This window comes from Crinia signifera, chromosome 9 (genome assembly GCF_055691185.1).
Source record: "Crinia signifera chromosome 9, ASM5569118v1, whole genome shotgun sequence".
NCBI classification, from domain to species: domain Eukaryota; kingdom Metazoa; phylum Chordata; class Amphibia; order Anura; family Myobatrachidae; genus Crinia; species Crinia signifera.
The window spans coordinates 25,271,380-25,298,579 of record NC_139225.1 but is presented as its reverse complement, the minus strand read 5'-3'; the positions used below and the strand labels follow the sequence as shown (position 1 = coordinate 25,298,579).

General features: G+C 47.9%; 1 protein-coding gene across 2 annotated transcripts; it reads right to left on the bottom strand.

The window, feature by feature from the left end:
• Positions 1–169: 169 nt before the first annotated feature.
• Positions 170–23,282, bottom strand: PPP1R26 (protein phosphatase 1 regulatory subunit 26). Of its 2 annotated transcripts, XM_083158597.1 has the most exons (5): positions 23,115–23,282; positions 16,872–20,310; positions 5,250–5,367; positions 4,109–4,191; positions 170–2,074 (listed from the first exon to the last, which is right to left on the bottom strand). In XM_083158597.1, exons 2-5 carry the CDS (start codon positions 20,255–20,257, stop codon positions 2,062–2,064), a joined length of 3,600 nt encoding a protein of 1,199 aa, XP_083014723.1. In that variant the 5' UTR covers positions 20,258–20,310; positions 23,115–23,282; the 3' UTR covers positions 170–2,061. The 2 variants fall into 2 exon arrangements, with proteins under 2 accessions (XP_083014723.1, XP_083014724.1); XM_083158598.1 differs by lacking the exon at positions 4,109–4,191.
• Between the last annotated feature and the right edge of the window lie 3,918 nt (positions 23,283–27,200).

Here is a 27,200-nt window from a genome sequence, read left to right as displayed (position 1 = left end):
TAAGTTTGCTCCATATAGCACCATCTAGTGGCAAGCAGCACACAAACCACTTGAATCCACCCCATAGAGGTGAGGGGCAGCGATGGCCTTTTTATAATGTAGGATGTGTCTATGAATTGTGTAAGAAAACAATGATAGGAAATAATGAGATAATGGTATAGGAGGTATAGAGGCTGCAAAATAAACTTTATTGCCTAAAAACTTACAAACGGAATGTTGTCAGGAAACACAGACGTCCTCCTATCTGATGTATGAGCAACAGCAAAACAGGCGCGAACAGAACAGAGATATAACTCGGGTACTGGAGCGGGATACGGTCATTGGGTCACCAGCATGTTGGGCGACATGCATTTAAGTCGACGTGAGTCTAGGTCGACATGCAGGAAGGTCGACATGGGTTAGGTCAACAGTCAAAAGGTCGAAATGGGGTTTTTCACATCTTTTTTTTGAGCCGATAGGCAGTATTTCATTGCCTACCATCCACTAGTAGCAAGGCACTGTGCCCGAAGCAAGGCGAGCGCAGCGAGACATGCGAGGGGATGTGGTGCTACGTTTCGGTGTCTATGTCAACTGTGTCAACAATGGGGACAAAAAAAAATGTGAAAAACCCCATGTCGACCTTAAGACCCTGTCAACCTTCCTGCATGTCAACATAGACTCACGTCGACCTAGACTCATGTCAACCTAAATGCATGTCTACCTAATGGTGTCGACCAATATGCTGGTGATCTAATGATCCCCACCCACTGGATCAGACAAAGCTTATTTAGTAAGATGGAAACATCTTGAATATACTGTAACACCTAGCAACCAATGATACGTCAGCATTCATCAGTGATGCACAAGACAAACTGATGAAAGCTGATTTATGATTGGCTGCATTATTGAACAAGGCTTATCGGAGAGCACTAGTGCAATATCCTCTAACAATTAGCACAACATCAGTGGAACTTTGTGTTTTTCATGAGCAGCCCTGATTATGAGTAAAGTTTGTGGTAGGATGCTTGTGAAACAATACACATGTATTGTGAATAAAGGTCCATACACACGGGGGAGATATATTCCTCAGTGTCTCCTTTTCATCAGCGAGATGGTCGCTGATGAAAGGGAACCTCTGCCGGCGGAGCAAGCTCCCGCGACCAGCGATTAGAACGGGGCAGAAAACGGGAGCGCGCACCACACTCCCATCATTGGCAATATGGTCGCCAGCGACCATATTCCCAGCGATTTTAGCCCCTATCGCAGCCGTGTGTACACGGCTTAAGTCGTGTTACCGGCGAATGATTACAGCTGGCTTAGTGAGATTCCGTGTGGAGGCTGGAACGCAGTCAGTGCTAAACACCATCTATCATCTGTGCAGAGTATAAACCAGGCCCTCATCATCAGTGAGTATTTACTTACCCTTCCCAACAGATGCAACCGTAATCAGCACCTGAAATATTATACCCTGATTTACCAACCAACCTTTACTGTACATGTCTATAGTTGTGATGTAACAAAATAGTGTTCTATTGAGCTCTGGATGATACGCATCTTCTGACATTGAAGGCGATTAACGGACATGGAGGCAATACAATTCAGCGATGTTTTGTGCGGTCAATAAGCAATATTGCCCTCGCCACCGCACGTCATGCAGAATTGAATTGTCCCTCTATAGATGTATTACAAAGGAGACAACTATCTGTATAGACCTGATGCATCCTGGTAAATAACTGATATCATTGTGTGTACTACATACTGTAGAGGCGGGGGGCATTCCCTCCCCAGGAAAACGAGGATTTACATTATAATACAGAACGGTCATTGTGCTGGAACATCTGTGGGACCACGTGACCAACGTTTCTCTGCGGAAAAATGAACACTGGGGGAAATACAGGAAAATGGACTCTGATTTCTTACAAAGAAAAATTCTCTTTTTGTGTAACTGTTAATATTTTCCATAAAGTAATTGCAGAGGAAATGGTTTCTTCTATCTACACATCATTGGGGTGGAACATTGTCACAAAGAATGTCCACGGAGTAGACAGGGATTTGATTGGACGCAGGTCACGGCTTCACCATTTATATTCTTTTTCTGGAGTGAAAGACAAAAACGTACATTATTTCATGTAAGTACTATTATCCCACCTGCAGGACTCGGATCACTTAATAGTATAAAGTGCTGTGGAACTACAAGTCTCTGCATGCCCTGCCCAGCAAGCTGCCTTACCCCTGGTGTGGCCGCCCAACTGATGGTTTTTGACATACAAGAAAGTGGCTAGCAGAGGATTCTGGGAGAATTTTGGCTTGTTTCCTTTTAGCTGGGAAACAAGTCTCTGCCCAGCAGCTGCTGTAAGACCATACATATCATCAGTACCGTGCGGGATTTGGCCAATCACATCAGTCCCTGTCCCAGTAGTGCTTACTTACATTCCCTACCACATGTTCCCGCAAACACATTCACTCTAGGGTTAATTTTGTTAGGGGCCAATTAACTTACCAGTATATTTTTGGATTATGGGAGGAAAATGGCGTACCCAGAGGAAACCCACGCAAGCATGGGGAGAATATACAAACTCTGCACAGTTAGGGTTGTGTTGGTTATTTAACCCATTATCTCAGTGCTGTGAGGCAGTAATGCTAACTCACTCCCCATCCTTATGTATACCTCACTCCCCATCCTTGTCTGTACCTCACTACGAGTCCTTATGTATACCTCAATCCCCGTTCTTATGTGTACCTCACTCCCCGTCCTTATGTGTACCTCACTCTCTGTCCTTATGTGTACCTCACTCCCCGTCCTTATGTGTACCTCACTCTCCGTCCTTATGTGTACCTCACTCCCCGTCCTTAGGTGTACCTCACTCTCCGTCCTTATGTGTACCTCACTCCCTGTCCTTAGGTGTACCTCACTCCCCGTCCTTAGGTGTACCTCACTCCCCGTCCTTAGGTGTACCTCACTCCCCGTCCTTAGGTGTACCTCACTCCCAGTCCTTAGGTGTACCTCACTCCCCGCCCTTAGGTATACCTCACTTCCAGTCCTTATGTGTACCTCATTCCCCGTCCTTATGTATACCTCACTTCCCGACCTTAGGTATACCTCACTCCAGTCCTTATGTGTACCTCACTCCCCGTCCTTATGTGTACCTCACTCTCCGTCCTTATGTGTACCTCACTCCCCGTCCTTATGTGTACCTCACTCTCCGTCCTTATGTGTACCTCACTCTCCGTCCTTATGTGTACCTCACTCCCCGTCCTTAGGTATACCTCACTCTCCGTCCTTATGTGTACCTCACTCCCCGACCTTAGGTATACCTCACTCCAGTCCTTATGTGTACCTCACTCCCCGTCCTTATGTGTACCTCACTCTCCGTCCTTATGTGTACCTCACTCCCCGTCCTTATGTGTACCTCACTCTCCGTCCTTATGTGTACCTCACTCCCCGTCCTTAGGTATACCTCACTCTCCGTCCTTATGTGTACCTCACTCCCCGTCCTTATGTGTACCTCACTCCCCGTCCTTAGGTGTACCTCACTCCCCGTCCTTAGGTGTACCTCACTCCCAGTCCTTAGGTGTACCTCACTCCCAGTCCTTAGGTATACCTCACTCCCCGCCCTTAGGTATACCTCACTCCCCGCCCTTAGGTATACCTCACTTCCAGTCCTTAGGTGTACCTCACTCCCTGCCCTTAGGTGTACCTCACACACTCTAGTGAGATGCCTACCCTCAGCATCTCTACATAATACACTAATACCGATTATGGAGACTTCAACCAACCCTATAGCAGTTGCAGTGTCTACATCGGGGGTATGGCTGCATATTTAAGCAGATAATCATCTGCGTATGCAGCTACTAACACGCCTGTGACACACCCACAACACGGACCATCTCCATACAAGGCGTTACTGAGACCGTGCATCTCCCATGTGCCTCCCTCACAGCTTACATCTCCTGAGCACCATCTGGGCACATGCGCATATACAGATACATATGCCCTTATACAGCTCGGCTACATCTACGCAGACCCCAACCATTACCTTGGTGCGTGGAGCCCTGATCAGCTCCTATGACACCAGCAGTAAATGTAAAACATGTCATTACAGAACGATATCAACGGGAGGTGACACACCTTGTCCACTGATAACCTAACTTCAAGTCTTCCGTAACCCCGCAAGGCTGGAGCCACCTGCGGAGGACGCTTATCTTCTTGCCCTGACAAAACAATATATTCAGAACTTTAAAAAGAATGTTTCCAATGGACGGTGCCCTAGAGAACCGTCAGAGGTATAATTGCTTTGTGCACATGTACTAACGAGTCACATGGGAACGCCGTGAGCAATGTGGTAATTACATCTCCTACTTTTAGCCTGGGCAGGGACATGAACCCGCAGACTTGCAGCACTTACAAGTGTTCCAGCATTGGATTATTAGAACACATTCTGTGCCACAATCAGTTCTGCTCTGTGACCTGATTTATTTTTGTTGTTGGATGCAATGGGGGTCATTCAGACCTGCTCGCTAGGCTGCGTTTATTTTGAGCCTAGCGTGCAGGTTAGCACACCCTGCCACCCTAATCCCCTGTGGCTGTGTACACTTGCACACTCGCTCGCAGAAGCCCACGCAGGAAGAACCCTTTGATGGTTACTTACCATCAAATGATGCGTCCTCTGCTTGCAGCTGAAAGGTAGCCCAGGACTTACTTTTCGGCTGCAAATTGGAGGCGGGCGTTGACATCATGTGACATCAGTCGCCCCGTGTCTATGGGCACGTCCATGAAACTGTCAATCAGTAAATATGACCGAAGGCACATCGTCATTGGCAGGCCTATGATTGCACACCCGCGCAAGGACAACATCTCTGGTCCCGATGGATAACAATGGGGTTATTCTGGTTCACTCTTTCTGGACAAAACCATGTGCACTGCAGGGGGGCAGATGTAAAATGTGCAGAGAGAATTAGATTTGGGTGAGTTATTTTATTTCTGTGCAGAGAAAATACTGGCTGCTTTATTTTTACACTGCAATATAGATCTCACTTTGAAGTAAAACCCCACCCAAATCTAACTCTCTCTGCACAAGTAACATCTGCCCCACCTGCAGTGCTCATGGTTTTGTCCTTCTAAGAAGTAATTTGCCAGAAGGAGTGAACCAGAATAATCCCCGATGTGAGTAATCCCAGACCCAACAGGTCACCAGACCTGTGTTATGGCAGCATCTATACTGCTTGTCATCTATGTAGATGGGGCTGCATTGTAACAGAATGGGAAATACCTGAGGTAGCAGCATATAAGCCCTTCTCCGGCTGTCAGAGCGGCTACAGATTCTCTCGGGAGACAGCGCTATGTAAGGCTGCACTGTCCACCCTGGATCAATGGCTGAGCGTCCGGAGCTGGAAAGAATACAGTGATATTTTAGTGGAAAGTCTAGAAAGGCTCCATCACACAATCACTGGATTATCACACGGCTTGTCCCTTACTGGGAGCCTGCGAGCTCTGCTGACAAGAATGTTAATCTAAGGCCTGATTCAGAGGTGGGCGCCGATGGCCCTGCTCGGCTCTGTACGCAGCTGCTGTGTGGGAATATGCACAAGTTACAGATACTGGGATTTGTACTTGAGAGGCCCACAGGCAGCATCGCAAATCCTAGCAGCTGCGTACGAAGACACGGTGTTGGGTGCGGATGCTGTGAGAAGTAACAGTATGGCCGCAGCAAGGGAGACACCTGTGTTACTGTGTACAGGATGGCAGATGGAAGCAGAGACGCTTCTGATAAGTTGGGAATAAATCCACTGTTAAGTTCGAGGATAAATAAATGACACGTAATTACATATTTATCCAAAATAATATATTATACAATATTGCTTAATTCCAGACAGACAGAACAGAACAGCACAGCAGATAGTAGCTTGCAATTACGATATGTCACATTGATGTGTCTTGCTGGCTTTTCACACGAAATGTTTGTACATTGATGCAACAATTAATATAATCAAAATCCATTTTATCACTTCCCATGATCGGTAATGGTGAGGGCTCACACGCGATTAGGCGCTTCATGTGCCAAGTTTTGCATGCAATTTATCTCATGCAACTCCCGGGGAGCTGCAGGAGACAGACCCCGGCGAGCCAGCCAGGGAAGTCAGACAGTAGGCGTACCAAAAAAAAAAAAAAAAAAAAAAAAGCCAATACAATTGAATGGGCAGCCACTGATTGGCTGAGACCTCTCTCAGAGAATCAGCGATTGGCTGAGAGAGGTCTCAGCCAATCAGTGGCTGCCCATTTTTTTGTATGGGCTTTTTTTTTTCTTTTTAAGTGCGCCCGCTGCCCGGCTCCCTGGTCCCATCGCCAGCATCCGTCGCCCCCTGCTCGGCTCCAGACTGCACATTAGATTTAGCAAATGTGCAGCCCGTCCGACCTCCCTACTCCGATCCAATGTGCCCAGGACGGCGCATCGGGTCGGACGGCATTTCTACACATGCGAATTGGGGCAATTTCACAGCCCAAATCTTCTGAATCAGGGGAAATCGTGCCCAAATCGTGTATGCGGGCCATAACTGTGTCCAAACGGGTGTCGATGGAAAGGGCTATATGCACTACATGGACATTGACAAAACGTTGACATGAAAAAGTAGTAGTAGTAGTAGTTTGTTTATTTATAAGACACCACAAAGTGTCCGCAGCGCCGTACATAGCAAACAAAAAACAAATGACAAGGTAACGAACAGGGTGTGTTGATAAAATACAGCATAAATAGGGGTATAGCTGGTAGAACTAATATCAGCATCAGTTCTGAAATAGGTGTCGAAATTGTCGAGGAGACTGAAGATGAAGTAGAGGAAGGGAAGAACAGGACAGGAGCACAGGTGAGGTAAAGAGGTAGGGTGAGTACGTGAGGAAGGAGGACCCTATTCATAAGAGTTAACAGACTAAAAGGAGGTGGGTGGATGAATGAAAAACAATAGGATAAGTAGGAACGGATGGAGGGGTAGGGTAGGCAGGATAGGAGGAGCAAAAGAGGTTAGGAGGAGGGGGGATAGGGATAGGCTAGTCGGAAGAAGTGGGTTTTGAGGGAGCTCTTGAAGGCGGTAAGGGAACCAGAAAGCCTGATGGGTGGCGGGAGGTTGTTCGGTACTTGTTTCCTAGCACGGCCACACCGATTTACATCGGGGTGGTCGTGTTGGAAAAATTGCGTCGATTGCATCGCATGCGATTTGGTCGCATGCGATGCGATTGATGCGACCGACCCAATTTTTTGATTGAATCCAATGTAAATCAGGTCCCTGGGACCCGATTTTACATTGGATTCAATGTAAAATATTCCCTAGACCCCCAAATTGTACTATGTAAACCCCACCCCACGATAGACGTGAACCCGAAGCGTGGCGAGCGTAGCGAGCCCGCGAGGGGCGGCGGTGCGAGCCAGCCAGGGAAAGTCAGACAGTAGGCGTACCAAAAAAAAAAGCCAATACAATTGAATGGACAGCCACTGATTGGCTGAGACCTCTCTCAGAGAATCAGCGATTGGCTGAGAGAGGTCTCAGCCAATCAGTGGCTGCCCATTTTTTAGTATGGGCTTTTTTTTCTTTTTAAGTGCGCCCGCTGCCCGGCTCCCTGGTCCCATCGCCAGCATCCGTCGCCCCCTGCTCGGCTCCAGACTGCACATTAGATTTAGCAAATGTGCAGCCCGCCCGACCTCCCTACTCCGATCCAATGTGCCCAGGACGGCGCATCGGGTCGGACGGCATTTCTACACATGCGAATTGGGGCAATTTCACAGCCCAAATCTTCTGAATCAGGGGAAATCATGCCCAAATCGTGTATGCGGGCCATAACTGTGTCCAAACGGGTGTCGATGGAAAGGGCTATATGCACTACATGGACATTGACAAAACGTTGACATGAAAAAGTAGTAGTAGTAGTTTATTTATAAGACACCACAAAGTGTCCGCAGCGCCGTACATAGCAAACAAAAAACAAATGACAAGGTAACGAACAGGGTGTGTTGATAAAATACAGCATAAATAGGGGTATAGCTGGTAGAACTAATATCAGCATCAGTTCTGAAATAGGTGTCGAAATTGTCGAGGAGACTGAAGATGAAGTAGAGGAAGGGAAGAACAGGACAGGAGCACAGGTGAGGTAAAGAGGTAGGGTGAGTACGTGAGGAAGGAGGACCCTATTCATAAGAGTTAACAGACTAAAAGGAGGTGGGTGGATGAATGAAAAACAATAGGATAAGTAGGAACGGATGGAGGGGTAGGGTAGGCAGGATAGGAGGAGCAAAAGAGGTTAGGAGGAGGGGGGATAGGGATAGGCTAGTCGGAAGAAGTGGGTTTTGAGGGAGCTCTTGAAGGCGGTAAGGGAACCAGAAAGCCTGATGGGTGGCGGGAGGTTGTTCGGTACTTGTTTCCTAGCACGGCCACACCGATTTACATCGGGGTGGTCGTGTCGGAAAAATCGCGTCGATTGCATCGCATGCGATTTGGTCGCATGCGATGCGATTGATGCGACCGACCCGATTTTTTTATTGAATCCAATGTAAATCAGGTCCCTGGGACCCGATTTTACATTGGATTCAATGTAAAATATTCCCTAGACCCCCAAATTGTACTATGTAAACCCCACCCCACGATAGACGTGAACCCGAAGCGTGGCGAGCGCAGCGAGCCCGCGAGGGGCGGCGGTGCGCGTCCTCCGACCTTTTCATTCCCCTACTATCCACGTCGGCGTGGAGTTGAGAATATATAGTGTGGCGAGCGCAGCGAGCCACCGAGCCCGAAGCGTGGCGAGCCCCGCGAGGGGACGCGTATAACTTCACAGGTATACGCGTCCGCTCGCCACGCTTCGGGCTCGGAGGCTCGCTGCGCTCGCCACACTATATATTCTCAACTCCACGCCGACGTCGATAGTAGGGGAATGAAAAGGTCGGAGGACGCGCACCGCCGCCCCTCGCGGGCTCGCTGCGCTCGCCACGCTTCGGGTTGGCGTCTATCGTGGGGTGACGACGGGGCCATATATAATGTGAAATGGGTCATATTGGCCCATTTCACATTTTTTTCAATGTGAGATGGACTTAATCAAGTCCATCTCATCTTGTGCCATTATAATGGCACAAGACCGACGCGATGCTCACGATTTCAATGTTAAAAATTATTTTAACATTGAAGTCTATGGAAAAATCGGGGGCATTGCGTCGGTCGCGTCGGGACCAATGTTAATGGTCCCGACCGACGCGATGCCCTCGATTTTGTACCTTTGCCGGCAAAATGGACCTGATTTCAAAGGAAATCGGGTCCATCGTGGGGATCGTGTACCTTAACTTAAGGTACACAATCCCCACGATTGTGGCCGTGATAAGAAACAAGTACCGGTTGTTCCAGTGCAACACATGAAAAGATCAACATGACTTGTTTACATTTTTTTGGTGTCAGGTCGACACCTGGCAACAAGGACCCCAGTTAGTGTAACGAGTACCCTAATCCGGGCTTTAACAGTCCAATTGTAGTCCATGCGTATCATAAACCATGAAAAAGTAAATAAAATGTTGAAAAAAATTGTGAAAAACTCATGCTGACATTTTCATGTGTCAACTATGTTGACCCGCTGCTTATGCTGACCTTTCCTCACTGTTAACCCTTTGTCAAGGTAAACATAGTAAATGTTGGAAACGCTATGGTTGCATGGATTGGCCGCGGAGGAAGACGCTATGTTCTTCGTATACGAGATCGCAGTTGTAGGCTGAAATCGGTTTCTGTCCAAAGGAAACTATTGTAATTCAGGGCGAATCCAGAGACTGAATCCAAGCAGGTTCTCCAGCTTCCATGTCTCCTCATACGCACACGGTGGTTCCCTAATCGGTACTTGTTTCCTAGCAGGTGCTTAGTAGGCAATTCTGCGTACTGAAATCGCATCGCACGGCTTTTTGTGCCTTGCGATGCGATCATGTCGTCATTACTGTGTCAGCTTTATGAATTTGCAGGTGTGAACATGTTCCTAAAACAGCAGTACTATCCACACCACCCCGAAGCGTGGCGAGTGCAGCGTAACGCGTCCTCCGACCTTTTCATACCCCCACTATCCACGTCGGCGTGGAGTTGATTTTACATATATTCCGCGCCCGCTCGCTGGGCTTCGGTAGCTCACCACACTATATAAAATAAACTCCATGCCGACGTGAATAGTGGGGGTAAGAAAAGGTCGGAGGACGCTCGCCACGCTTCAAGGTGACTTGGATAGTGGTGGTGTTTTACCATATTAACTAATGAAATCACATCGCATTGCACGCCACAAAAAAGGGCCATGTGATGCGATGTGCGATGTGATTTCAGTCAGGGTGCAGTGAATAAATGAACTACGCACATCGCATGGCAAGGCACAAAAAGGGCAATGCGATGTGATTTCAGTACACAACCGTACGTATGCTAATTGGGCGCCCTGCTAGGAAACAAGTACCCCGTTATCCATATGGGACTGATCCTCTGGTGGAACTCAGGTCACTCAGGAAGTCTAGTGCTATCATGCATCGGACAATGCAGCTGCTGGCTTTGGCATAAGCTGACACCCGCTTCCTCTCTTTTCAAACTAGGTTCTGGTGATCAAATCCATAAAAATGTGGGTCTCCTAAAACATTTGGGGTAATAATACAGTTTTGTTTAAGATCCCCTTAAGGGCCCATTAGATAGCCTCTGCTTTATCACCAACCCACCTTCCCCTTAAGTGCCAGTCAGACCTTAGCCATGCCATCAGAACCCCCCACATGCCCCTCAAGTTCAATCAGACCTTAGCCATGCTATCAGAAGCCCCCCTTCCACATGCACCTGATATGCCAATCAGACCTCAGCTTTGACAAAAGAACTACCCCACAAGCCATACAAGCACCAATTAGACCACAGCCATGCCATCAGGACCCCCCTCCCCATAAGTCCCTCAAGCACCAATCAGACCACAGCCATGCCATTAGGACCCCCCTCCCCATAAGTCCCTCAAGCACCAATCAGACCACAGCCATACCATCAGGAGCCTTGAATGTATAAAATGCAGTGAGACTGTACTAACAGAGGCATATATGAGATAAATGCAATGGGGTGAGCTGTGGGTAGAATGCAGACTCGTTCTGATCGCCTTCACCTTTGGATCTGCCATTAGACAGATGCAAGTACCTGGAAGAACCAAACCCTGCTGGACACATTATTTTCTTGAGGTGTCTGGAAGTTCCCTTCGGCCATTGGAGTTACTACTGGCATTAGGTGAAATATCAGCCTGGCTGAATGCTGGCGCTCTGGTTTAGGATTTGGAAATAGCCTATATCTTCCTCAAGAATCCCTTAGAAACCCTGCATTTCCATCAAACTTCCCACCTCACCTTCCAGAACTGATCCCTACTCACAACTCAACCTCTTTGCCCATGCTGGGCATCAACAAAGGGCCCACCTGAATATTTAACCCCAGACCCTCACCTACAAATCAGTTGTACTGTAGTAGCAGAGATAAAACACCCATCTCCTCACACATTGGAGAGGTTTCTCTGAATTAGGTACTTCCATCCCATTTGGCAGGGGGGGAACCCGAAATGCCATCATTTCCAAAAGGACCACATCATAGCAGTATCACAGAGGGGTAAGACTTTAAACCTGAAATATTTCTCTCTTGAGTCCTGTTTCTTGGCCATAACATGCCATGGCCACTTGCCAACTAGAATCAGGTTGGAAAGCACAAGATCTGTATGATCAGACTCATCTAAAACAGACCTCACCGTGCCATCAAACCGCCAACATTTTTAAATGCCAATCAGACCTCAACAATGCCATCATAGCCTTCCAAGTGTCAATCAAATTTCAGCCATGTCATCAAACCTCCCAACCATGCCCTTCAAGAGCCAATCGGAAAAACCCTGGAAATACCCACCAGACTTCAAACGTGCATCTGTGATTTTTGGGACCATGATCCTTCCTCCATAATCTGAGACTTCCCATGTGATTTGCAAGTTAGAACCTTCCTCTATTTACTCCGGCCGCTGGCCAACCACAGAATGACACTGTTGTGCAAGTGGTAGCAATTGCAGTTCTGACCAGCAAATTTACTCGAACATCGTCTGCTATAGTACTCTCTGAATCAGCCTGTTTGAGTGTGCCGCATTTTTTTTGTATGTTTAGAATGTTCCTTTAATGCACAAGACTACAACCACCCTGCAATAAAATGGAAAGTTGAATCGTTGACCACACCCACGACGCATTCAATTCTGATTCATCTATGTACTGGGAATTCAAAACCACAATGATCTCCAGTTGTAACAATGTCTTCTCCCGGTCAGTGTGACCTTTATTTCCCAGCACTTCCCAAGTACGATGGTCTACGATGTATTGCACACCAAGAAAACGTCAGTACGCAGCGAATTGGTGCTTCGTTGATGTCTTTCAACCCCCCAACATCTCAACAGATCAAAGTAAACAGAAATTAGTCTTAAAGTTTTATTAAGTGCACACCCTGCACACAAATATTAATAACAAACATCTGGAAAATAAAGTTGTGACGACTGGCGATGCGCAGCAAAGTCAGTACCGTGTATATACACAATAAGTTACAATCCTTCCGTTACAGAGGTTCCCCTATTTAAAGAAATTACATTTGAGAATAAAGGGTTAAAGGAGCAGTAAGAACTATATTTTCACATTCATTTGCAGCAAGAAGGTCAATGGCGCAGGCTGCCTGGTAAGATGGACTATGGTGTATGAAGTGGAGGAATGCACCAGATCTAGCAAGTGTAGCCATTGTATATCAGACAAATATGCAATGTCCTTTTAGCCGAAATGAGCAACCAAGACAATGGGCGGGCGGATGAATAACTGGAAGAAGAATAAACGGGTAATTAAGACAAGCTCAGCCTTTCCCAAGACTTCCATGCAATTACGCGGTTTATCTCATGAAGACCAATATCATGCTACCGTCACATGTTCTGATTGTCTATATACCGTGATGACGCAACAGCTAAAAGATGCGTTACAAATATCTCTACCACCGTGACAATGTAGGTGTTCCCTCAAGCCAGAGCAACAGGGCCAGACCCATGGAGCTATCCTGAGGGTCAAGATGGGTTTAAAGTAGAGAAAATATCTTTCCCACAATTCTAAATAATTCAACTGGGAACATAATTTTCTCCGCTTTCGTTTTATGTCCACTAGTAGCAAGTGGTGGTGGTGGTAGTTAGGGCATCAGCTCCTATGTGATGTATAAGCCAGATGCAGCAAACATGGTCACCGTATGGGTGTCCCCACTCAGTAAATCGCTGATCAGTAGATGGTAAGCTTCTAGGACTCTCACACCGCCCTGCAACATTGGACCACTAATCTGATATAAAACTGTGTGGGGCCTAAACATTATCCCAATTATAAACGGGATAACGAACTGGGCGGATTAGTGAATGGGGTTGGGAAGTTACCTGAAGAGGGGGTTTTGTTCCTCATGCCAGAACCAAATTATTTTAAATTGATCTGAAACCTGAGTGGTTGCAATGAAAACTACTCTGCAAGAATTCTACAAATAAATCGGAGGTTTCAGGGGGAAGGCAGTTTCTGAATGCAGGTAAGATGACCGGGCCCCCCGACTCCAACTTACCCCCTCTCACAGAATCTACACTGTCCGAGTGTAAGTTAGGGTATACGGATGGCTCACAGACAGTGTCTAGACCAGGGAACCTTCAGCCCTCCAGCTGCTGTTCAACTACGCATCCCAGCATGCCTTGCAACAGCTTAAACAAGGCCAAACGGCAAAACTGTGACAAGACATACTGAGATGTGTAGGGCCAAAGGTTCCCCACCCCTGGTCTAGACAAACCATCAATAAGTCACTATCGAAAGGTCGACATGGCAATTGTCAACACATGAAAGAGCCGGCATTTGTTTTTCACAATTTATTTGGATTTTTCATGCTTTACCATCGCCGTGCCCATGTGAGGGTGCGCCCTACACTAATTGGGGGTCTACATGCTCACGTCGACCATGGCACAAAAACATATGTGGAACTTTTGTCAATGTCGACCTAGTGGCTGTCTACATAGACCTGGTCTGTGAGTTAATCAACACCCATAAGTTAGGGCTCTATGTTAGCGTCCTGCCCGGATGTGGATCTCACAGGATGGCAGCTAAAGTAACAATGAGATCAGAAAACCGTTTTGGGTCATGCCGACCCCAGCCTTTACAGACTACAGCCAGTTAATTTACGATTGGGAGCGGCGTTCGTCATGGTCACCAAGTCTGCCCGTGCTGAGAGAGTAACAGCTGCTGATTACCTTTCTTCTATATCCCAATACATAGCAGCAATGCCACCTTCAATATGCCAGCTGCCGCCGATTATAGTGTTCATTCTAGCACCCACCTTCTTTGAAAACCCATGCAGTTCCTCTTCCCTGCCTGGGGTGTCACTGTCTGCTGTGGTGTTTCTAGCACAGGTCTGGTTTGCATATCAGTGCCGATAAACAGACCACACTGTGCTAGAAGCACTACAGCAGGCAGAGACACCCCAGGCAGGGAAGAGGAACTGCATGGGTTTTCAAAGATAGCAGGTGCTAGAATAAACACTAGATTATACTACACGCACTTATAAAATTATCCCACAAACCAAACGGCATAACAAATCCTCACAGTTATTAAGTGGTTTCAGTTACCAAATGGCAGATTTTCAAACCATAGATTAACTGCGCAATTTTGCTTCGCCGGTTTAAATGCTACTGGAAAAAACGCTTAGAATTGGCCGCTCTGAAATACTACCGCTTCGTAAATAAATCTGTAAGCATTTAAGGAAGCGATGAGGACCAAAGATCAATAAAACCATAGATTTCAATCTAGCACCCAGCACCTTTCAAACCCTCATGCAGTTCCTCTTTCCTCCCTGGGGTGCCGCTCTCTGATCTGGCGCTTCTAGCAGAGTCTGGTCTGTATCTCAGTTGTGACATCGGTACACTGCCCGATCCGCCCAGAGATAGATCCGGGTATATATCTGCCAGTGTATACTCATCTCAATAGTGCAGGATGTCCATGCTTGAAGACAGATTAATTAGTACCTCAGACAATCCGATTTAACCATCTGCGCTCAAGTATGGATACCCTTCACACCTGAACTGTTATGGTTTAGGAAAATGGTCCACAGTTGCGACGAGCAATGCAGTTTGGAGGACAGCTGGTAACAGGACACAGAAATGTATTCAGTACTGGGATAGAGGGGTCTTTGATGCAGCGTCAGCAACGCAAAGGACAAACCTGTGCCCCCACCCACCCCGTCTGACATAGCCTCCAACACAACAGCTCTACATAAACATAGGGCCCAAGTTCTGACTCCATCTGTATACATTCAGGAACAAGGCAGCACATTCTAACCTGCGAGATTTGCTTCTCCTTAAAAAGAAAACTGCTGAGGTCACACTTCTACAGGATTTCCACATTGTCCTACATATACCTAGTGTTCATTCTACCTTTTAAAACCCGTGCAGTTCCTCTTCCAACCTGGGTTGTCGCTGTCTGCTTTCGTGCTTCTCACAGGCTGGTCTGTATTGACTGAGTGTCACTGCCTGATGTGGTGCTAGAATCGACCCAACAGACAGCGCCACCCCAGGCAGGGAAGAGGAACTGCACGCCTAAAGGAATATCATTGGTGGGGTTTTTATTGTGTTGTGTTCATTGTAGGCATCTGCAGAGACATCTAAGCAACCTAAGTGTCATCGAATTCTTATGTGGCAGAGGGGATAGTAGATAAGGATTCTGCAAATGAATGAAGAGTGCAATTCACCTCATTGGAGTGCAATATACAGGCAGATGATTCTAATACCTGAATATAGGATGCATTAAACAGCACATATCTAGCGAAACCTACGCAGAGCGCTATACATAGGGATATTAAATGGAATTTAAAAAATGTTTACAGCCTACAAGTTACTGCGGACTACCTGCTAGTAGGGACCGGACAGGAAGAGGAAACTGAGGATTCTAAAAAGACCATTTAAAATAAAAACACAAACACTTAGAAACAAAAGGATTATATTAAACAGAGGTGGAAAGTAAAATCCTTCAAGTGCCTAATTGGCATTAAAAATATCCAGTAAAAAGGAAATCTTTGCCAGATAAAAGGATGACAAGACAAAACATATATCTGTGATATTTACATGTTTGTCAACATACATTTTTTTTTTTATGTTTCGGAATGTTCACTGACTCAATTGCAACACAGCAAAGAGCGATGGATAAAGTGTTTTGTGTATTCATCTAAACCGCAGCCAATCGGTGGCCTGAACCAATTATCCATAACGCAGTCTATTACAAAAAAAAAAAACTGCTTGGTGCCTATTTTAAAGTGATCCGAAACATACCGGGATTTGAACCCATGACATTCCACATTGCAGTCAGATACCTTACGCATGGAGCTATTTGCTCCTGTATAATTTACGTACAGTACTTTTGGTCCACTTGCTGATTTCCACTAAGCACTGACTGGAAAATGGAGCCTGCCATAAGGTTACACTAGTAGTACTACAGCAGATTCAAGCTACACGTGCATTAAATGGGGTACACGCTTTCAGAATGGGCAGATAAGTCTACATCCTAGTTCACTGTAAAGCAAAAAAAAAAAAATCTCGCCTTGAATGCCGTTGTTGACAATATGTAAAAATATGCAAATCATGAACAGGCAAGCGATACAGGAAGTGGACATGCGACAGGCGTGCACTGAGCACCATAAAACACAGGAGTTATGTATTGCTTTGAGGAAAAAAAAAATAACTGGACTATTTGGAGTTGGGTGTACACTTGCCCTAATTAAAAAAAAAGGGCCCTTTTATGCCTGCGCCCTACTTTACAAGTCTTCACACTATGTACAATGGTCCTATACATCTATGATACTGAATTACTTACACCTTATCTCTCTGCACTGAGCTGCCGCTGGTTCTCACATTGCTACTAGAGGCTGCCGCTAAGTCTTCTGCCGCTTTTGCATTAACAGTACCAGGCCTGCCGCCACCTTCTAGCACTTCCCTGGCTGCGTTACTGAGGCCCGATACCTCTCCTGCCTTGCCCGGGTTATTGCCCAGGATCTTTCTGCTTCGGTTCGGCTGATAGGAAAATGGGGAGGTGCATGCTGATGCGTGCGAGGCTACCTGACCGTGACAGTACTGTATGCTCATTACATTTAAACCGGAGTCATATGCTGCTGTGTTGATGGGGAGACATAATGGGCTGGATGCGTCCTGAACCACTTTGGTCGTCACAACGTACAAAGCTGGACGGACCACAGGAGAGCCAATAGCGAAAGTGGGTGTTTGCACGACTTTAGGCTGTTCCAGGATCAATGTTTTTTTCTGGACCGTCTGACAACTTCCCAGCTGCCTGATGGTGCCCCCGGGATTGTAGAGGTTGGTCGGTATCCTGGTAGCGCCCGTTTTGCCTAGGTTTAAAAGGAGTTGCTGCTCAGTTCCAGAAATGTATTTAAGACCCGCCACAAAGTTTCCAGAAATGGGGGCATTCCCTTGAGAACCGTTCAATCCGGTTTTTACCACCACTCTCTCTGGAGCCTTCTCAGCCGGTCTAAGGATCCGGTTCTGTTCCACCACACAGCTTCTCTTCACAATGACACTGTGTACAGGAGTGGCTACCTTGGGCATGTCGGCACGCCCAATTCGTGTGACGCCGTCTTTGAAGCCACACACCCGCTGTATCACCGCCGGCTGTGCCATGGGTACGAGGGATCGGTTTTTCTCTCTGACTTTTTGAAGGATCGTCTCGGTCACAGAACGAGACAAAACCCTAGGTTCTTGCTTTACAGGTGGGGGAGGACTGCTCAAGCATGCTGGGGCAGTGTCCGACTTGCTAACGTTCGGAGTCGCAGCTGCTGCGGTTGGTGTCTTTTGGGTGGCTGAAAGTTCGGCAGACTCCAGAGCACGCTTGGCCAAAAACTTTCTTATCTCTTGCTCAATGCTGTCATCACTGTCCACTGAGCTACTGTCCTGGACAGCAGGAAAGGCACTGTTCGATTTCATAGACTTGACGGAGGCACAAGCTGGTTTGGACTCGCCGGGTTTGTTACTTGAAGATGACGAATCAGTATTTCCTGTAGGGCTTTTTAGCTCGTCTTTCAATTTAATATTGGTTTTGGAATTTAAGTTTTCTTGTGGGTCGTTACAATTTACAAGGCAGCCCTTGACAATGGGGGCTTTAGAGATGCCACAGTTCTGCTCCACGCCACCCAAAAACGACTCTAGAGGCCTGGCGGTTGTCTCGCCAAACTGAACCCTCTTCTTGCACTGCGGCCTACCGTCTTTCGGTCTCTTTTTGCATTTCCTTTTTGACCGCAGCAAGTCCTTTATTGCCGAATCTAGATCTTCATCACTGTCCAATGAGCTGCTCTTGTCACCGCTGCAAATACTCCTCATTTTCATGTACATCTTTCGCTTACAGCCGCTCAATCCCGGAGAGGACTCAAGACTTTCTACAGCCTTGAAAATACGGTGCTTGGCCTCCTCCGACTGGCATTGCGGGTTGAACTGGTCGGCCATGCAGATTTTTGCACTTTTGTCCAGCAAGTTTTCATTTTGGGGTAAGGTTGAGTTTACCGAACTAGCGTCGGCCTTCGAAGGTCTCTTTTCCAAGTTGCCGCCGCCTTTCTCGGTCAAATCTTTTTGCAAAGTGTTGAATTTTCTTTTCAGCGGCTTGAAACTGGTAAGAGACAGGTGCTTAACGTGTTCAGTCCTCAGCTCCTTTGGCGATGGCTGCTTTGCTGAGGATGTGCAGAGGCTTTCAGCATGAGCCTTGCGAGCCAAAAATGTCCTGATCTCTTGCTCTATGCTGTCATCGCTGTCGACTGTGCTGTCACTTGCGTCGGAGGCTGCCGGTTGAGCGGTTGGCATATCCTGTGAAGCTACAAATGTACTTACTGGTTTTGAAGGCAATATAGCTTTAGAAATGTCAAGTATAGCTTCAGCGCACATTAGCTCTGCCGCCGTTTCAGCCCTCCGCGTCGCCTGGACGCCAACTTCACGCGTCGGACTTCTGTCCTCTCCAAGATTAAATGTCCTTTTACTTTCCAAAGCGGGACAGCCTGCGGAGTCTTCAGATGACGAGTTTCTGCTGATGGGCAGTTTTCTTTTTCTGCCGTCAGATTTCTTCGGTGATTCAGGAGAATAGGTGCCATCCGGGCAGTGACTAAAGTTCGATGTTGCCATGACTGCGCCTTTTACTTCTTCTTTCTCCGGAACGCTGTGGACGCCCGCCAGGCGGTTTTTTTCCAGCTGGTAGAGCTGAATGGCTTCCTCGATACCATCGTCGCTGCTGGAGTCGGAGAGTTCTTCACGTTGCCTCGAGGCGGCTGCCTTCGGCTTGTGCCGCTTGAGGGGACCAGGAGCTGGTTTGAGGCAGAGGTTGGTTTTTAAACTTTCAGCTTTTGGTTTGGGAGGATTTTTCAGCTGTGGGTTAAGACTTTCGGAAAGTGGCTTGCTGGCCAGACCCTTAATCCCTTGCTTGGGGACTTGTTTATCGATGGTCTTGATATGATTTTGCTTTGGCTTGATAGTAGTGCTGTTGTTTCCAGAACTGGCTTCCCTTGCGCTGTTTTGCAGCTTCTTCTTGATTAGAAACTGCTGGATTTCATCGCTGATACTCTGCTCGAAGGAGTCGTCGCTACCCACACTGTCTGGTGAGGAACACCTGGACTGGCTCTGCAGCGCAAAAGCGTCGCAGATGTTGGTTGACGTCACCATTTTCACAGGAGACTGCCTCGCTGGAGCATTATTCTGAGATGCTTTCAGCTTTTCCGCCTCATTCTCGCCACAGCTCGGACTCTTTTGTACATTGGACAACGGGACCACGTTGCCTTTGTTTTTCAAGTACTCCTGTATAGCTTCTTCGATGTCCCTGTCAACAGAGTCATCGCTATCGGAGTCCAGAGCAAGGGTCCCCAGCTGGGAGCTCTCTCCTTTATACTGTTTGAACTGCGACGGGACTACGAGCGTGGCCTTTTCGCTTTGGTGCCCTTTAAACAAAGCGGCACTGGATTTCAGTCCTCTGTCAATGTTAAGCTCCCCCTTTCTGTTCTTCTGCATAATATGCTCATATTCAATGGTCACAGGTAGAGAAGACTCGTCATTCTGCCGAATGTCTATAATGCCTTGAACATTCGCAGTAACGGGAATACTGGGGAGGGGTGCAGACGGAGGGAGAGACTCTGCTACTCTACGGGCTGCGTTGTGTCCAAATGGTGTCCATTGTGTCTGGAAAGCTGCCAGTGGAGGGACATTCACAAGGAACATTCTAGCAGAGTGCGCAGTTGTCTAGAGTAAAGTGCGCAGGAGGCTCTCATATCCTATAAAAAAAAAAAAACAACAAAAAGACAAATTTAAGAACAGGAACTCGGGCAGCTATGTAACAAATTCAGACTATTATGGGGGAAGGGAAAAAAACTAAAGAGTGCAATTAACAGTTAGTTACTTAAGGGCATTTAAATAAAAACATTGTATGCATGCATTTAAATGATATTCTTTGCTGTCCACCTACAAATGATTATAGTGTTTATTATAGCACTCTACATCTTTGGAAACCCATGCAAGTAGCTCTTCCTTTCCTGACTCTCTGCTGTGGTGCTTCTAGCACAGTGTGTTCTGTATTTCAGCCCTGATATACAGACCATACTGTGCTAGAAGCACCACAGCAGAGCGCGACACCCCAGGCAGGGAAGAGAAACTGCACGGGTTTTGAAAGATGCAGGGTGCTAGGATAAACACTATTATATTACCATTTATTTATATATCATCATCATCATATAGCATTGCGTTTTATAATTACGAACATAATCATGAAACAAGGCTGTGTATTAACAGACAGATGGAGAGAGAACAGTCCTGATCGCAAGATTACACTCTATAGTTTTAGTTGGATGACAGAGTAATGACGACAGCAATATTGACCAGGGGTCAGAGGTTTGAGTATGGAAAGAACACATGTAAATTTTGTTTGAACTGTGTAAATGTCAGGTAATTGGGTAGAAAAGCTTAGATGTGTACGGTCGTGAAATTTGCTGAGCTGCTTGAAGAGATGAACTTTTAAGGAATATTTGAAAGTTTGGAGGCTAAAGAAAGTCTTGTTTTTCATGGGGTGGCATTACAGAGTAGGTGAAGCACGGGAAAGTCCTGTATTTGGGAATGAGATTAAGTAACGCGTGTGGATGAGCGATTTTAGATCTTGTGAAACATGGTGGAGGGTGTGAATTGGGAGATACCCTGAGACAGGAGAAGAATGTATATAAAGGCTTATATACTATATCAATAATAAATAACTGCAAACAAGTATGGGAGCCACAGGGTCATTCTCTCATGGTAGTACATGGGGACTGCCGGTGGTAGAGATGGTCATTTTCGATTTACGACCCGGGTTGACCCTTTCACACAGAAAAAGGACCCATGCTATTCAGCAAATTGCCAGGTAGAACTGCTTCAGTCGGCATTTGGTTTTCTGTGTGAAAGGGGTATAGGTGGCTCTATCAGGGGAACCTGGTTGCTTCATTTGGACTCACCAAAACTTAAATGTATTTTAAAATTCAACAACTTTGATGCCAATAAGCAGCTCACCCACTCTGCTCAGCCTCACCCACCTATCGCCCAAAAGCAGATGTATTAGGTAAAGCACCTAGACCACACATGAATGAAGACAGACAATGGATGTTATGTACACGTGTGTTCTGTTATTTATTATTGATATACAGATGGATCCGGGCTCATTTCAGGCAGGGGCTAGCAAAATTAGACTGCCCAGACTCAGACAACAGGGGGAGCACTACGAAGCCCCTTGCGGGCACATTGGCTCGCTACCTATTCTATTTCCCCTCTATGGGGGTTGTGGACCCAACCTGTGGCTCTCCAGATGTTGTGAAACTACAAATCCCAGCATGCCTTGCCACAGTTTTAACACTGCCTTATAGCAAAACTGTGGCAAGGCATGATGGGATTTGTAGTTTCACAACATCTGGAGAGCCACAGGTTGGCCAGGCCTGGTGTATAGTGTGGCAGCAGCAGGTGTGTATCGGCCTAGGGTGGAAGAAGCAGAGCCCTGTGGGTGGGTAGGAGCTGCTGCCAAGCCCTGTGTGTGTATAGGCCTAGGGTGGCGGCAGCAGCAGAGCTGTGTGTGCAGGCTAGCGGCAGAGCCCTGTGGGTGAGGGGTGTGGTATGTTTCACTGACAGTCAGGATCCCGACAGTCATCATCGCAGGCTCGCGGGCTCGTTGCGCTTGCCACGCTGTGGGCACAGTTCTATTCTATTCTCCCTCTATGGGGGTCGTGGACCCCCACGAGGAAAAATAGCCGACGGCCGTTGGGAACCCGGCTGTCGGTCTTTTAACAATCGGGATCTCTATGTCGGGTTAATGACTGTCTAGACCCCGTCCGTCACCCATGGGTGAGTAGGCGCTGCAGCTGAGCCCTGTGTGTGTACAGGGTGGCGGCAGCAGTAGAGATGTGTGTGTGTGTATAGTGTGGTAGCAGCAGAGCTCTGTGTGGGCCTAGGGTGGTGGCAGAGCTGTGTGTGTGTATAGGCCTATGGTGGCGGAAGCAGCAGAGCTGTGTATGTGTATAGGCCTATGGTGGCAGCAGCAGCAGAGCTGTGTTTGCAGAGCCCTGTGGGTGGGTAGGAGCTGCAGCAGAGCCCTGCGTGTGTGTGTGTGTGTGTAGGCCTAGGGCTGCGGCAGCAGAGCTGTGTGTGTATAGTGTGGCAGCAGCAGGTGTGTGCGTGCGTGTATCGGGCTAGGGTGGAAGAAGCAGAGCTGTGTGTGCAGGCAAGCGGCAGAGCCCTCTGGGTGGTTAGGAGCTGCAGCAGAGCCCTGTGTGTGTGTCTCGGGTGGTGGCAGCAGCAGCGCTGTGTGTGTGTCTATAGTGTGGTAGCAGCAGAGCTCTGTGTGTGTGTATGGGCCTAGGATGGCGGCAGAGCCGTGTGCATGCATAGGCCTAGGGCTGCGGCAGCAGCAGAGCTGTGTGCAGGGTGGCGGCAGAGTCCTGTGAGTGGGTAGGAGCTGCAGACCAGTCCCCGCCCTCTGTCCGCCGGATCCCCGGACCTCTGACTCTGCAGCCCGGCCTCACACAGGCCCAGATCGGCCACAGCGCTCCGGCTACCGCCTGCTTACCTGCCTGGCGGCTCCAATCCATGTCCGGCACGGGATGTGATATTGGGCTCCATGCCCGGTCCCGGAGCGGCCTGACAGTCCCGGTAACACCGAGCACCGGCTGCAGAGCTCCGCACCACACTCCAGCAAGCGACGCGGCCCGGGCGGAGACGCGCACGTACGGGCGGGAGCGCGCTCTGTCTCAGCCCCTTCGACTCAGCGTCAGCGCGTCACTGTTACCACGGAGACGCTACCCGACAACTCTCAGTAGTACTAGGTAGGCCTCACTCAGGCTCATGTTACCAGGCTGCTGCAGCAACAGCAGTTTGTGACCTGTCCCCTGTGTGTGCAGCCCTCACGTGTGCAGTGTGCCAGTGTATATAGAGGGGATGCAGTACAAATCCCGGCGGTCGGAATCTCGGCGTTCAAAATCCCGGCCGCCGAAATCCAGACACTTTCTCCCTCCGTGGGTGTCCACGACACCCATAGAGGGAGATTAAATTAGTGTGCCGAGCGTATCGAGGGACCGGGCCTGCTGCGTGTCGAGCGCAGCTAGCCCGCAAGGGGGAGGGGGGCGGTCCACGTCCCCCCCCCTTGTCGGGATTCCGACCGCCGGGATTTCATATCAATCCCATATAGAGAGATCTGGTGTATACTACAGCCTGGCAATGTATAATGCTTCAGCGTACCATGACAGTTTGAACAATGTTATGCTTCCAGCTTTATGGCAACAGTTTGGGAAATGCCGTATTATGGCCCTTATTGTAATCTGTTTGGAAATGGGCGAATTCGGCCCCGTTCCGATGGTTAAACCTTTATGTGCATGTGCAGGTCCCCTTTGCGAATAGCTTTGGCGACTTGCGTCGTCAACGAGCCTTTCACAGGGATGGGGGTTACCCGTGGGAATGCCCAGCGTTTCATAGGCCTCCCCATGAAAATTCTGGGCGTTCCCATGGATACAGGGGCGGGTGGCTGACTTCACAGGACGTCAGTCGCCTGTCCCATCTTCGGGCAGGCAAATAAAAGTCAGTTCAGACCATGTCAGGGCATGCGGTTCACTTATACGGTGTTCGTGTCGACCTATGCCAACATAGAAACAAAAAAAAACCAATAAAAAATGAATGTCAACCTTTTCCCATGTCAACATTTGCTTGTGTCGACCTTATGATCATATCAACTTTTTTTGATGTTTTGACCTTTTCACTGTCGACCTAGACACTGTTGATCTAACAACCCGTACCTCTCTAAAGGCCCCCATACACTATGGGACTTCTCCGAGAGGAGAAGTCGCATCCGATGCCCCTTGGGCCGCCCGGGACCTTCCCGGGGTGCGATATATAACATGCAGTCCTTCTGCATGTGATGTATTGCATGCGATCCTGTTCCCTGCCGCTGGTAAGGGGTCCGGGTCGGAGGTCATGCAATTTGTCCCCGAATTCACCCGATTTCTCATCCGAATCTTCCAGAATTGGGTGAAATCGGGCCCAAATCGCATAGTGTATTGTGGCCTTTAGATAGGGTCCAAGTGGATCCAAAAAGCTGCGTATATGTTTCCTGCAATACTAGATATGTTAATGGAGTGTATTATGTACAATATATGAATATTGTTTTAATAAAGTTTTTTTATTGTGAAACCGGAAAGTTTACAGGTGTACACCATGGACCTTATTCTAGTCCCTTTGCTCCCCTGCGGGTTCACACATGGTTTGCGACTGCGCATGTGCATGTGCATACATGTATGCTCATGTGCAGCCGCTTGGTGCAAGTGGGCGTGGCAAACTGCTTGTTTGCGGTCCTGTTCACACCTAGCAGTGCGGGCGTGGGGCGGCGGCGGCGAGGGGCTGCACCTATGGGAACACCCCATGAAAACGCTGGGTGTTCCCATGTGAATTCAGCGATGACGCGGGTGTGGGCGGCAGTCAGCAGACGTCAGCCAATGTCAGCTGCCCATCCACTTCCCATACAGGGAGCCTGCAGATCTAACACACCAGAGAGGTGTCTTAGATCTGCCAGCACTTGTAAAATCAATCATCCGATCGAATGTTTTTGAGGGGATATTTGGCATGTGAGGGGCAGCCGTTGATGCGGGCGAGGGGGCGTTTGACACGCAAAGAATTTTGCAGCTTTGCGTGTCAACCAGAATAAGGTCCCATCAGTGGCATAACTACTAATTTTGCCTTACCCCTCCGCATGTGGCCTCCCCCGCCATTCTTGTCTGCGGTCCCAGCGCTCCTCGAACTCCTCCTGGCTCCTGCTGCTATTGAAAACTGACAAAATGGGTGCCCCTAAAAGCAGACTGTTTTTAAGGATTCTAGAGGAGGCCGCCTTGTCCTCTAGCGGCAGGGGCGTAACAAAAGCCTAGCAGACCCCTGGCGGTCACACTTTCTCAGCTCCTCCCCGTTACCACGGGGTCTGTGGCGATATAGTTACACCACTGGGTCCCATATAACAATTCAAGGAAATTAAGAGTTCCATAAAATTACTAGCTAATGGACGAGTAGAGACAAGCAATCCAATTACTTATTAATCACTCATTGATAAATAAGCCCCTTAGATACTAAACAGTCACTAAAAACATAAAACAAGAAACAGAAAAGTGATAGATGGTACGTGGCGCAATGCTGCCTTAGGTTGCCAATCCCCGAAGATACACCTTTACTTCAAAGTACAAAATTTCAAAGAATGGGATATCAAACCAGTGGCGCAATGAGTAATACTTAAAGTTAGTGTGTCCGGACTCTTCCCGGTGTGACAAGTGATGATGCTCCAGTAGGTCGGGTTTATCCAGGTAAAGGTGATGAACGTGGAAAAAAATATATAATAAACAACAATTAGAAACCTGTGTGTGTGTCTATTTATTATAAACGCTCAATGGCGTAGAGTTAATAATATGTATGGAGAGCGTTTAGATGCCCCTTAGGCATACCAGAACTCACGTGGGTTCAAGATGGTAATCCTCTTATAAAGGTTTCTTTACTTGGTTTGCCGAAGGGGGATGTAACTTCTCCAAAACAATATGTGCATAAGCCGTGATGATTCCGCGGTAACTCGGAAAAATAGAAAAGTGTCTGAGATCTAGAGTCTCAAATATAAATGGGTACAGTAGGTAGTGTGAGGGCTGTGTAAGTATAAAGACCTAGACAGCGTACCTCACTTACTTTGAAGCAAAGAAGGGATACACATATAAAGGTATCTTTATATATTGGGGGAAGGGCTACCCCTACTCACGATGTTTCGCGGGATGTTCAAACCTATAAGGTTTCTTTTCCTGTGCAGTATCCCACTGAATGAGTATTGTCGATAGACGAGTGGATCTTGGTGTTTTCACGATTTGCTCAGGGAAAAAGAAAATTTGTCTGAGAACTATGGTCTCATCATAGGTGTTTATAATAAACTAGGTGATTCATCGCGCCCTACGGGCGCTCTTCACACCGTCGTAAGGGGCTGCGCCCCCTTAATTTGTGAACGTTTGTATATGAGAAATATGGTTAGAATTGTATGAAAGATGCCTGTATTGCAACTTAGGTGTCCGCGAATCGCGGGAGGGGGGGTCGCGGAGGGTGCCGTGAATTGCAGGAGGGGGGGTCGCGGGGGGTGGATGCTGCGAATCGCGGGAGGGGAGGGATTGCAGAGAATCGCGGGAGGGGGGTCGCGGGGTGGGTTGCCGCAAATCGCGGAGGGGGGGTTACGGGGGCGGGGGTTGCGGGCGAATCATGGTAGGGGGGTCGCGGGGGGTGTGCCGTGAATCACGGGAGGGGGGGGGTCACGGGGTGGGGTGCCGAGAATCGCGGGTGTGTGTGTGTGTGCCGTGAATCGCGGGAGTGGGGGTTGCGGGGGGTGGGGGGGGTGTGACGCGAATCGCCAAAAGAAAAAATCAACACAGAAAGGTCAACACATGTAAATGTTGACATAAGTGTGGCACTTCATTGGTGTCCATGTCGACACATGAGAATGAATATAAAACATTCAAAAAAAAAAAAAAAAAACTTAAACTCATGTCAACCTTTTTCATTGTCGACCATAGCCATGTCAGTGTTTCCATTGTGCAATTTAATTCTGGAGCTGCCGCGAATCGCGGGGGGGTGCCGCGAATTGCGGGAGGGGGGA